At 31.8% G+C, this 14,116-nt stretch overlaps 1 protein-coding gene across 1 annotated transcript; it reads left to right on the top strand.

The window, feature by feature from the left end:
* Positions 1-1,428: 1,428 nt before the first annotated feature.
* Positions 1,429-9,068, top strand: LOC139517919 (D-beta-hydroxybutyrate dehydrogenase-like). Its single transcript, XM_071309453.1, has 9 exons — positions 1,429-1,653; positions 2,162-2,328; positions 2,795-2,919; positions 5,565-5,687; positions 6,876-6,979; positions 7,281-7,353; positions 7,985-8,046; positions 8,607-8,660; positions 8,953-9,068. The coding sequence occupies exons 2-9, from the start codon at positions 2,180-2,182 to the stop codon at positions 9,043-9,045; spliced, it is 783 nt and encodes a 260-aa protein (XP_071165554.1). The 5' UTR covers positions 1,429-1,653; positions 2,162-2,179; the 3' UTR covers positions 9,046-9,068.
* The last annotated feature ends 5,048 nt before the right edge of the window (positions 9,069-14,116 follow it).

Genomic DNA, 14,116 nt, shown 5'->3' with positions numbered 1-14,116 from the left:
AGTAAACTCATCATAGATACCAGGATTACATTTTCTATTTTCCCCAGACGCAAAAGATTCTTCAGTGATGCTCGAATACAAAAAGTTAAAAAGTAAGAAGCTGAAAAGCATCGAAGACCAAAATTCCTAACAGTTTTGCCAAGAAAACGTAGAAAAGCCTTAGTATTTCAAAAATTTAGTTAATTTATAAATATGACCATAACAATGATAATTCATGACAGCACAGAAGTGCTGACTACTGGGCTGGTGATACCCTCGGGGAATTAAAACTCCTGCAGCAGCAGTGGCTTCGACCCAGTGGTTGTAAATAAACTCATCACAGATACCAGGATTAAATTTCGTATTTACACCAGACGCGCGTTTCGTCTACAAAAGGCTTATCAGTGACGCTCGAATCCACATCTGTGAGTTTGAATAAGTTGTTTGAACTGAATGTAAAAATCGCATTTATATTTTCATTTGTCATTTGAATTTGCCATGTGATTAGAGACTTTCCGAGCTCAAATATTTTTTACATTTTACAGATACAAGCAATCACACGAGTAGTGTGTATGTAAGAAGAGAAAAGCTTAAGACACCTGACAAGTCGACGAAAAACCCACGAACCCACAAAAAAACTAGCAAATACGCACAAAAAAAAAGTTCTCAATCCTATATAGAATAATCTAAATTGTGCTAGAACTCCTGCGACACTGTTGAACCGACTTGTTGCTCATGTCAAGAGAACCTCCGTTAATAAGTCACATACGATGAAAGAGAATTAACAAACTCATTGCTATGATCAGGGGAAAATATTCGTGTCTTCTTCACAGATATTCTATAAAAACATTCGTGTTCAAGGAACCGTTGAGTATTTCTTTTTTTTTTATTATTTTTTATTATTTTTATTATTTTCTTATTATTTTTTTTTTTTTTTAAGTTGAGTATTTCTACGATCTTAACGACTAGCCTGATATATTTATATAGAGTGCATTTCTTTCTAACACAAACGATACAAACGGTTCAGCGCGAACACGTTTCGAAGATTTGTTTCAAACATACGTTTGCAAACAAAAATGGCGGACCCTTAAAATCCGAATATAAACAACTCATTAGTGCACACTCCTGTTGGAAATTCAATCGAAAGTGCACGACAAGTTCAATATGGACAGCATCTTCACTATGTTCCTTACAACACACCAGCAAACATACACAACAGAAATTGGTTTTCTCTGATCAACCCTCCCACCAAATTTCAAATGTACAAAATACACAAATCTGTTTAGAATCTGTATTAAATGACATTTATACAAAATTGACCGCCATGGTGGAAAATCAAATATGCATAGAGGAGCGATGTCCTCTGTTTCTATAACACATTTCCCCGCGTAATAAGTTTAAATACCAACAACATTTGCATGCATTTTGGCAGTTTAAACAGGTTTAGTAAACACTGATTAAACGATGTATTTCTTTTTATTTCTGTAACGTTAAACAAACTCTACCAAACGACACACAACGTTTACGAAACTTTGGTTATACAGATATTCACTCATAATATTATAATAGCTGTCTTCGTATCTGTTCACTCATATCTAAATCAGATAAACGATAATTTTAAACGTGATTATAAATAAATAAGATAGAGAATGATTTTGAATTGAACTATATAAGGTAAATCGTATAAATAGTTTACATAGTTCTTAAGCACTTAATATTTTACATTGTACTGTCAATAATAAACTGCAGCATTTGTCGTATGTAAAGTTATATCAGTCAAGGGTTATACAATGAACGTTAAAGAAAGAGATTTCCTCATGAACACTCTTTTATTTGGCATACTTAACAATGAAAGATATTAACACAAAATTCGTATTTGTTTACATATATACAGATTGATACGACGACATTATCACAAGCTGAGGCGAATTTATATCTGAATTTCAAATGAGATATTTTTCATAATAAATGCGATCTCGTAAACTTCTTTTTACAATTATGCAATGTAACTAGATTTCAAACATATTAAGTATTTTGATTGTTAAGACAGAGAATTGCAACATAGATTTCGTGATTGAAATAAAGATAATAAAAGAAGCTGCTGCATTGCCATATAGGAGAGGAAATCTCTCATCAGGAATTTCGTTGTGTATTCAATGTTTTTGAAATAATTTTGCTGTAGGAAATATTGGCCTTTACTATGGAAGAAAAAGTCGCTGTAGTAACAGGATCAACCACTGGCATAGGACTCGGCGTTGCTCGACATTTAGCTAATCTTGGATGTAATGTTGTTCTCACGGGACTCGGTGGTGAGACTTTGATAGATGATTTAGTAGAGGAGTTCACAAGGTAAATAATGTAAAAACATAAATTATAATCTCAATGTACCCGTGACTCGGTGGTGCACCTTTGATTGATGGGTTAGTAGAGAAGTTCATTAGGTAAATAATATAAGAAAATAAATCAGTACCTCAATGTACCCGTGTCCTGTTGTACTTATAACAGTGTAATTTATTGTTTTTAATCTTAACTATCGACTGAAAAAAAGTTGCTGCTCCCTTTTTTTAAATATCATTTTACTAATATGTAAAAGAAAAGAAGGATATGGAAATTCCACCCATGACACAAAATCAGTTAATGCACAACAACAAAACACACAAAATACCCAAAAGGAACCTGTAATTAATCTTTTTCTTTTTGTAGCATGATTACACAACAAACATTTTTTAATAAGATAGTGTGCTCATTTTTTTCAATTTTAAGATTTCCTTTGGTATTTACAATATATAATTATCTGAATGATACATAATTGCAGAAAATATGCTGGCAAAACATATTTTGTTGCATGTGATTTGACGAAAGAGGATGAAATCAAGACATTCTGCACGAACATTTTTAACATCTTCCCAGAAGGTGTAGATATCCTGGTAAATAATGCAGGTGAGTGCATGTATTTAATGATAATAACTGTATCAATTAACGAACGTAATGTGGAAATTTTTGTTTAAAAACACAAACTAGACTAAGTGATGGGTATTATAACAGATGGAAAGCTGATGACTTTTCTTTGAGATATCATTGTGTCAGGGAGACACACAAATGGCCCTCAAAGTTGAGCATGTGAGTACATATGTCTATTGTTTACTGTAGGAGTTATCCCGAAAAGAAGCAAATAGTGATAAAATTCAAATTCAATATATTTACAAACAGTTTGCCAAGTAGAAACTTCCTAGCATTCAAATTTTAGAAGGAGTTATCCAGAAACGCTATATTTAATTTGCAGCTATTAAGTATAACATTCCGATGATTTTTTTTCTTTGTTAATTCATTTATATATATTTACAATGATGACATTGAGAATGGACAAGGGGAATGTGTCAAATAGACAACTATCCGACCAAAATGCCCAAAACAGCAGAAGGCCAACATTTGGTCTACAATACAGCGAGAAAATTCCGCACCGAAAGCGTGCTTTCGCAGCCCCTTAACAAAAATGTTTACTAGTTCAGTGATAATGGACGTCATAGTAAGCTTCGAAATATATCAATGAACTAAAATTAAAAATCATACAAGACTAACAAAGGCCAGAGGCTCATAACTTATGGTAGGCGCAAAAATACGGCGGGGTTATACATATTTATGAGATCTCAACCTTCCCCATATACCTCTAGCCAAGAAGAAAAACAAACACACAGCAATAAAAACAGTAAAACTAAAAAAAGTCCAAGTCCGATGTCAGAATAGGTAACAAAAGAAACTAAACAACATTACAATTATACATAAATTCACAAAGGACTACTTGCAGTTACTGACATGGTAGCTCCAGACCTCAATAACACTGATTGAAAGATTATATCTTCATCATATGAATATCAAGCACAATCCCTCCCGTTAGGTGTTTAATCATACCACCATAAAACATATGAGAAGAACACAACCGTATCATGTTAACAACTGGTTTTAAAGTTAATGTGTTTATTTCCGATGCAAAGAACCTATTGTGAATCAATATTAATACCAAAATACACATTATCTAATGACCTGAAAACAGTATCGTAACTATATCCCTTCTCAATAAGTCTGTTTAAAGGTTTCGTTAGCTAAGGAGGTGAATGCCGACGTGTTTGTGGTTTGTAAAACATATTACCATTAACGATTGGATGTGAAATACCTAAACGTATACGATGTCTGCAAGTTGAGTTATATTTACGAATGATGTCTTGTACTGATGATAAAATTTGATAAATGTTTTGACTAATTCATGACTTCGAAAACCCTGGTGTAATAATTTTTCAGTAATTCATAAAGATTTCTTTCGCTAAAATCTAATACTTTGTTACAACCATGAGCTAATAGAACAATTTGAGGTAAATAAACATCATAGGTTAGTGACAGCGTGACGTCATCATTTAAAATTTGGAAATAATAAATCATCTCTTTTATCACAAGTTTTTGTATGAAGCTTAATGACATAGAGATCAAGATACAGAAAAGGGCAGTGTTCATTGTTATTATTAGCTTTATTTAAAGTTTGTTCAACAAGATAGATCTCTTTAGTGTGGATACTGAAGTTGTCATTATTGAGAGCCAATATATATTCCAAATATTTAAAAGTATTATTAATGTTATGTAGATGATGTTTTCCCCATTGTTTTAGATGTTTTAGTTGTAACCTGGATTTTTTTGTAATTCTTAATCGATTTATAACTTTTAAACAGCGACATATTACTGTTGCCTTTATTTTTGTACTGTGGTTTGTCTTTTGATGATTTTTTTTACTGTATATTATCAGGGGCGGATCCATGATTTAAGGGGGGGGGGGGGGGTGTCCGCGATCGTGACATTACTGAATGCAACTTACCACATCTTTCGAATGAACAACACAACAGTTTTCATATGTGGAGTATAAACTGTGAGCTCGAGTTCACACTTAAAACAGTACAAATTGGTTTCGTTTTTTATTTATTATTCATCGAATATAATGTTTTACCTGATAATATCAAAACTAGGAGTGCCATTTGTACAGCAGGAGCTAACCACCAGTCTGGCTTTCAATGAATTTCCTTAGCTCCAATGTACATGTGAACAATGTGAACGTAAGTTTTCCTTTTCCTTTTTTAAATCCTGGTGTTTCCCTCTATTTTTATTTTAAGTGGGTTACTTACTTTCTAACATTTGAAATTTTCTTCAGTATTTTTCTTTAGAAAGTCATTCATTTAATAGAGATGTAGATGATATTAATAATCGTATGAATGACAAGGCTGTTCTTCTCTCTAATGAAGATTTGGGGAAATGATCCTTGGACGTTTGGCATATTCATCCGAAACATTATGCTGACATCAACATTTTTCACTCTTTTTATCATTTGTGCAATTCCCATCTGTTTTACCATCATTTGAATCTTCTGAATATTTCTATGATTTTTTATATTGTTAAACAACTGTTGTCTCTATTTCTCCTTACCAAACAGTAATATCTACTGTACACATATTGATATCCATATACCGAAATTCAATATTCAAAATAAGCTTTTGCTTCTTTGACGTAAAACATTCTATAAAAATATACCTCCTTTTTTCCCTTAGGAATCCAGTTTACAGCAAGCATAGAAAATTATCCACTAGAAACATGGAATAATATGATGGCTGTTGGTCTGACAGCTCCGTTCTTGTTGATACAAGAATTCTTACCAAAAATGAAGAAAAAAGGTAATGTGTTCGTTAAAATATCATATCAGAAGTAGATCATGAGTGTTAAACAGGTGCCGATAGAGTATGTTTCAGTTATCTCGCTTTACCTGTGACAAAGACGACCAGTATAAAATTGTCAAAAGAAGAACTGCCTGAATAATTTTAATAATCAGAAAGGGAATGGTTAATATTTTTAAAGGATGAATAGAGCAAGTACATTTGTTATTTGGATGGACTGCATAAGAATGTCAGTGAAAATACAGTTCGAAAATATTATGCGCGAGAATAAATTCGTTATAACAGAAAAAAATAAAAGCAAAGAAAATAAACACGTGAAAATGTATACAGTCTTTGAATATCGCGAGAGACAAACTACATAGTTACATTCAATAAAAAAGAAAGACTATGATGTCAATACACAAATCATATTTTTTCATTTCTATAAATAATCTGAAGACAAACGATTGAGGGAAATACAGTTGTTGGCTCGAGCGTTTCTGATAAAGGGAAATCCGAAAAAACGCCGTGGACGCATGCAATTAATAATGTGTTGTTTTCATTTATTTTATCAACAATTGCAGTTATGTTATTTTGCAATTTAGAAGAAAAAGTGTTTTATATGTTTAATGATTGTATATAAATTACTTTTATATGTTTTAAGTCAATATGTTTTTATCACTTTTTCATTACTTTTTTTTGTGTTTTATGTATAAGGTGAAATTGACCTTTTATTTAGGTCGATTAAACACATGGGTTTTATACGTGTATATATATATTTCTTCTATGTATTTAGTTATCAAAGGTACCAGGATTATAATTTAGTACGCCAGACGCGCGTTTCATCTACATAAGACTCATCAGTGACGCTCATATCAAAATATTTATAAAGCAAACAAGTACAAAGTTGAAAAGCATTGATGATCCAAAATTCCCAAAAGTGGTGCCAAATACGGCTTAGGTAATCCATTATTGATATTCATGTCAACACCGAAGTTTTGATTACTGGGCTGGTGATACCCTCGGGGACGAAACGTCCACCAGCAGTGGCATCGAACCAGTGTTTTAATCAGTCTCTCGTAACGTAACTCTTTTTAGAGTGGCTTATGCATACGCTGTTGTTTATGTATTTATATGTTTTAGATGTATGTACATAAGGTGAGACTTTAATAAAGTATTTGTCTTGTCTAGTCTTGTCTTGCATTACAGGATGGGGAAGAATTATAAACATGGCATCCATGATGGGTATTATAAGTGGACCAGAACTGGCTGCCTATAGTGCCTGTAAATCAGCATTGATTGGACTAACTAAAGTATGTGCTTCTGTTTTGTTCGACATCAGAATGATAGCAGATGATTGATTGATTAATGATTTTTTTATTACTTTAGCTGGGGCGGCGCCTTTGATACAATTTTATACAAAATTTAATATGTATGAATAAAAATATCAGACAAGGCATACATTTAGGCAAAATTAGTTCACCGATGTTCAAATCATGGTAAAAAACAAAAAAATAGGGTTATCACCACAAAAAACAAATATTATCTAATTCATAGAGACGACGATACTATTGATCTATAGCGACTTAATGAAATGATATATTATATCATTAGGGTGTTGCTTTAGAAGCCGCTCCTCATGGTGTGACATGTAATGTAGTCTGTCCAGGCTATTCTGATGCACCAAGTAAGTAAGTTATGTAGGTTTTGTATTGTCAATACACGTTTTATATACATATATGCCTTATTTAAAACTAAATATTTATCAAAAGGTACCGGCTTATTTCAAACTAATAGACACAGCATTCTTAAACAATACAAACAATATGGAGACCTTTTGTTGATTCTTTGACATATTCCACATTTCCATTCTCAACTTTACTCCCTTTCAAAGTTTTATATATGTTACATGATTGATTGGGTTTTATTACAAAACAGCAAGTGCACCAACTATACAAAATACTTGCAAGAAGCTAGACAAAATAGATCGGTATATAGAGCAGTAAAATCCTAAAAAATTGATAAATGACTCAAAGTCAAATTGTATGCATTCCGTTGCTAAAAAACTGAGACATGAAAACTACAATATTTGAATAAAATGAAAAAAAGATTCTATCGATTATCTCAGAACCATCTTAAATTATTAACAACCTTCGGAAGAATATCAATTTGTGCAATTCATACCGCCATATACAGCAATAATTGTGTTCAAGGTTTCATTAGAACATTTACCAAGTGTAAAATAATTTACCTCCAAACACATTGAATTTTTTTTAATGAATACTTTAATATTCTAACGAGTTCGTTTTCTATTGTAGTATTTTATCACAAAATAGAAAAGCATGCAGCTGCAAATTCTCTGTCTTTTGATTGTGCTAAGGTAATGTAATTTCAATACTAGGTAGTCATCACTATACGTGTAGGTCGACATGCAATTTGAATTTTATTTCCATATTTCGGTAAATTTACTATGGATGAAATGCAAACTTATTCAAAAGCTTAAAATTTTTACCCCTGGTATAGATTGCATCAGTCTTATTTTTGGCACATATTTTTGGAATTTTCAGTTTTTAATGCTCTTCAACTTTGTATGTGTATTTGATACTACTTTTCCGTTGGTTTTTATACTGCGTCACTAGTGCGTCCTTCGTAGCTTTATCTATATACATGTATTTGTCTCAATACCCTCAATAATGATAATTGTTATACAGATCATTTCCGATTTCACATACAAGTTATCTGGCCATGATTTCAAACACGTTTGATAAGTTGTCTTCATTTTCTGTAGAAACAAACATGTGTTTATACGAGATCTTTATCCAGCATTTCTGTTCACTGATATGAACAAAAGGAGATGTCGTTCTATCTATCAATCTATTTGTATTTCATTTCAATCTTACTGTTTGGTTGTCTGAGTTATCTCTGAAAGTTGTATTACAGGAAGAACTGTTTAGTACACTTAATCCACACAAGAAACCAATAACAGTACAAGAGGTAAGGTCATATGAATCATTCTAAATATTTTTTTTCTCAGAAATTAAGGTTCATTCCCTCACGATAAGTTGACCTACGACGAAATTTGTTATGCTTTTATGTCCTTCATGGTAATTTAGCTTTCGAATGATTAGGTTTGAGCTTTCTTAATGAAGGTAATTCTAGAAAAGTGCTACGGGCATACAAAGATGTTTAACGTTTTCGTTTTTATTCATTTTAACTGCACATATTCTCCTAATTCTATTGTTCTTTTTATTTTTATAAAAAATGTATTTTGTTCTACGTATTTTAGATTGCTGAGCTTGTGTCTTTTCTTTGTACTTCTGGTGCTGACAGTATGACTGGTTCTCCAATACTTATTGATGCTGGAAATACAGTTAAATAAATTAAAACGATTGAGATTGGTCATTACAGTGTTTTAGACGCCCATAAACTTTTGACGGGACGTATTATGGTATACAAATGTCCGGTGTCCGTCCGTCTGTCTGTCCGTCTGTCTGTCCGGCGTAAACATGTCACACTCTAACTTGAGAAAGACTTATCCAAATTTCATGAAACTTAATATAGTTGTTTCTTATGATGGTCAAACGATCTGTATACTTTTTGATAAAAGTTAGATTAAAACTGTTTGAGTTACGGGACTTTGTAACTAAAACAGGGGTGTGTTTTTTTCACATGTCGCACCGTATCTCAAACACGATTTATTATAATTGATTAAAACTTTACACACTTCTTAGTTATATTTATCAAAAGATCTGTATACTTTTTGTTGATGATTCAAAATTTGATATTTGAGTTATTGAATATTTTGTAAAAAAAAAGGGGGAGGGGTCTTATACCTTTTGCGCCGTATCTAAAAAAAACAAATTTATGATTATTGCTTAAAACTTTACACACTTCTTAGTTGTATTAATCTTAAGATCTGTATAGTTTTTTTTATGGTGATTCATAATTTTATTTATGAGTTATTAACTTTTTTGTTTAAAAAGTGTGTTTTCGCTGTAAATAGAAACTATTTATGATTATTGCATAAAAATCACATAAAAGACGACGGGCGTATCATGCGCTCATGGCGCAGCTGTTTATTTTTGATTTGAATACAAAATTCCTGTATTGTATTTGAGTCTAAACAATGTTCCAGTAAACGCAGAGAAATTCTCGACATTGAAAACAAAGATTACCGGAATTCATCACAACAATATTAAATTAATGTTCCAAAGCCGAACGGAAACAGAAATTACTTCACGTGACAATATATGAAATGATCAACCAGGAGCCTGTAATTCAGTGTGTCTGTTGGTTCGTGTCTATCATTTTTCCTTATCGTATTTTGTTTAGTTATGCATTTGGCGGTTAGATTTCTCGTTTCAATTGTTTCACATATTGTCATGTCGAGGCGTTTTATATAGCTGTCTATATGAGGGCATAACAAGGGTCCATGAACAGATCCGTGAGAAAACCTGCTCAATTGTCGCATAGAAGGAAACAAACTGTTTGCTATCATTCCAATACACACTTAAAGACTTCACTTTCTGTATAATATAGATAAGAAGATGTGGTCTGGGTGCTAATGAGACAACTCTCCATATGTTAAAGGTTGAGATTGTATATTATCATATATGTTATCCAAAAGCCACAATCACTATAGAATCTTATTATAATTTAATTGCGTGATTTACAAACAAACATAGGTTATAACCTTGATGTATTGTGTGTTGTTAAACAATAAACAATTGTTATTTATTTTAGTTCATCTAAGGGACAACTAATAATAGTAATATCAGGTGTTAAGGTCAAATTGAGAGTCTGCCAGGTATAGTTAAGTTCAGACGTAAATTTGTCAGATTTTTTAAAATTATCTATTTCATAGTAGATATAAGAAGATGCAGTATGAGTGGCAATGAGACAACTATCCAGTCCAAGTCACAATATGTGAAAGGATCCCATAATAGGCCAAAGCACGGCCTTCACGACGGAGCACTGGCCATCGCCAAACAGCAAGTGCTCCACAATGACTTGTGAAAAGGAATCAAACAGGAAAACCAACAATCTAATCTATATAGAAAGAGGAACACATATGATACACATCAACAAACAACTATCACTGAACAACACAGTCTCCTTACTAGAAGTCCATATATATCGAATCCCTATATAGTAGAGAGACTTGTTTTTTTTGTGTGTACGATGTATAAGTATTTATCCATGTTGATTTGAACATGCAGTTATCCATGTTTTACATGTTCTGCGGCGTTGCATGAGAGAGAAGAGGGAATTAATTAGTTATTACTGATAACAGCCATAGGCCTTTATAAATTACAAATAATTATATTCTTATTTTAATAATAACAATAAAAAAATATATGAAGTAAAAACAACTCAATAAAAACCTAAATAAGACGATATGTATTCGCGCGTACAGCATGATTTTTGGTTAAAACCTCATTCTATTAATTTATTTAAATCAAACGGTTAAAAAAGTTCACAAAATGTTCTTCAACAATGAGCTTTATTGTTAACGCAAAATTTTATTTTTAATTTAACACATATTAAACATTAATATGAAATAAGCGTAGTGTTTATTCTCACTTATAATGTATTAATTAAGTATACATACTGATATTTTTTGTACTTATATTAAATTTGACACTTATACGGCAACGTATCTTATCTAGTATCAAATATTAAGTAGCATGTTTTTAAACATTTTTGAATAGTTTTGTGTCATTGGTATCTATCAATCCATTGACTTTGACGTAATGAATGACCATATGTTTTATTTTATGTATCTTTTTTATGAATGCTAGAATTATAAGGTTGATATATTTATTATGAGTCTTACAAAAGCTACAACAATATGAGACGAGTACGGCTTACACCTTTATATTATATTTTTTTGTTACTATTTGAACATTTGCATTTGACATCTCTCTTCCAATAAGAATTACCTGACCTAAGGTAAGGTACATATTCTATTATAACCTTCTAGGTAAAATCTAATAAATTCAGTTAATATAAAGCAATAACCAAATGATAATATAAAAATGGTAGATTCGTTAGCTTGGTTTTTATTGTCATTTTTTTCCCAAAACAAATAACATAAAATGTCATTAGGGGTTCCATAGAACCCAGTGTTTCGCCTGCGATTGCTACTGTCTTTGGTTAAGTGTAATGTTGACTTTAAAAAATGAGTCAATTTTATAGTAATATACAGATTTAAAAAAAACAACAATGTTTTCTTTTGATGCTGTTTGGTCTTGAAGTTACATAGCAATCCATGAAGGTCTAACGATTTATCATGTTATATGTTTTTATCCCAGGTTGTCTTTAAATCTTAACTGTAAAATATGTCCTTCTTTCACAAAATACTAAAATTGAGAAAAAAAATTCAAAAAAAATATTGAGGATGGAAATGGGGAATGTGTCTAAGAGACAACAAACCTACAAAGAGGCAGAACACAGTCGAAGACCACCACAAAGTCTTCAACACAGCGAGAAAATCCCGAAAATGGACGCACATTAAACTCCAAAACTTTGCTTCAAGGTTTGCTTCATAGGTTTTCTCTTTATCGTTTACAAAGCTACTGCCAAAGTTTCAAAAAATTCTATCAAGGTTTGAAAAAGTACAGTAACTACTTGTTAACTGTAGAAACATTCTAAAAATCTATAAAGGTGTGACAAAGTAAAGTACAATAACTACTTGTTAACTGTAGAAATATTCTAAGTCCATTTATCTGTAAAATACGGAAAAATTAAAACATGTTTTATTTTCAAAATTTTACCCTGGATACTCATAAAGAAGTTTCTGTTTCAATTTCAAACAATTTCATTTGTATTATAAAAAGTTATTGACGTAAAAAAAATGTTAACCACAGACGTACATAATCTAAATCTTGTGGCCGACGCCGCCGACGGAATCTATGACCGCTTAATGTCTCGCTTACGCGAAATAAACTTCGTTAACTCTTCAAAATTGATGTGGTATGATTCCAAATGAAACAAGTATCACTAGAGTTAAACTATAAACATACTTCGATTGAATAGATTGAATACGCCACAGTTCATTGGAACACAAAGTATTTGATGAATGTTATTGTGTTAGAATATCATAATGTGGAACGATCACGGAATACACTATATGTTAAATGTGTGTGGTCTTGTTATGTCCTCATTAGACAACTTCTATAATTGAACTCTGTTTATGTTTATTCAAATTGACTATCTAAGGCATATATTTCCTTGTCTCCTTATTAAGTGTTCATTTCCAGTTCTTTTGATATGCACGTATTTGCCGTGACATCTTTGAATTACAAGTGTTTCGTGCTTCTTCATTAAAATCCCCTAAATCTTTATTCAGGCAGTACACTACAACTTGTCTTCCAGATTAGTTAATAATGTTTCAATGCGAACAAAGGCCAGCAACCAATATTATAATAAATGACAGCATGATTTTCCCCAAGCGAAACAAGTTGTTTGATCTTGCCTTCAGAAACAAACTGATGACATCCTTTCTGTAGTATTTTATCGACTTATGTTTTTTTATCTTAATTTATGTACTTATGTTATCAATCTATGTTTAAGAACATGTTTATGTACTGATTAATAATATATCTTCCTTGAAGTACATTTTCAGGGAGAGGACTTTAAAACAAAAATACAAGTTTACCACTGATAAAATTTTATGTGCATATCTCGACTCAAGCCTCGATACTTGTCAGTTGTTGCTAATTTCATTGTTTGATTGTTTTTAATCTGGGGAATTCTTTTCTAATGCCAGATCGTTGACAGTTTCTGCTTGATAAACTCTCAACTTTATATACAAAATATCGTACTACATGAAATAAGTACCATTTTAGGAACTTTGCCTAAAGGAGTCCAATAATTCCTTAAATTATCAACGGGACACTTTTCAATGATTGTAACAAATCACATTTAAACCTTTTAGCTACGTTTAAAAATTCAAATATGACTATGTTTTGTTCAATCATAAATGGAAGTGAAATAGTGAAATGATAATTCGCGTTTAGCAGCCAGTTTCAATCCTTTTTTTTTAAGTAATAAGATAAAAAAAAAAGAGTCGCTGATCAATTATTTACTTGCAACCTAATTGAATGCGTATTCATGTGACCTTCTATTTAATCCGTTAGCTGGAGATGAGTTACGCATTATTTCAGCTATTTAAAGGAAAAAAATGTCCACATATAAAGTGAAACAAGTGTCAACCATATGCTTGACTGATTCGATAAACAGAAAAATCATTCTTATACAAAACGACAAAACAACATAATTTTCAATCTACAATATGAAATTAAACAGACATAGAAATAAAATTGAGAAACGGGAATGTGACAAAGAGACAACAACCGAACTTGAGAGTATAAAACAGCACATAGCCGCGAATGGGTCATCACCACAGCCGGAAAATCTCAAGCCCGAAAGCGGGCTTTCGCTGGCCC

Source organism: Mytilus edulis, chromosome 3, assembly GCF_963676685.1.
Source record: "Mytilus edulis chromosome 3, xbMytEdul2.2, whole genome shotgun sequence".
Taxonomy (NCBI): Eukaryota; Metazoa; Mollusca; class Bivalvia; order Mytilida; family Mytilidae; genus Mytilus; species Mytilus edulis.
Note: the sequence above shows the minus strand (reverse complement) of the source record. Positions and strands in the feature narration are given on the sequence as shown.

Coding starts and splice junctions, on each gene's coding strand:
- LOC139517919 (XM_071309453.1), top strand. CDS start 2,180: ATGGAAGAAAAAGTCGCTGTAGTAACAGGATCAACCACTGGCATAGGA. Junction 5,688..6,875: donor ACCAAAAATGAAGAAAAAAG/GTAATGTGTTCG, acceptor CTTGCATTACAG/GATGGGGAAGAATTATAAAC. Junction 6,980..7,280: donor CATTGATTGGACTAACTAAA/GTATGTGCTTCT, acceptor TTATATCATTAG/GGTGTTGCTTTAGAAGCCGC.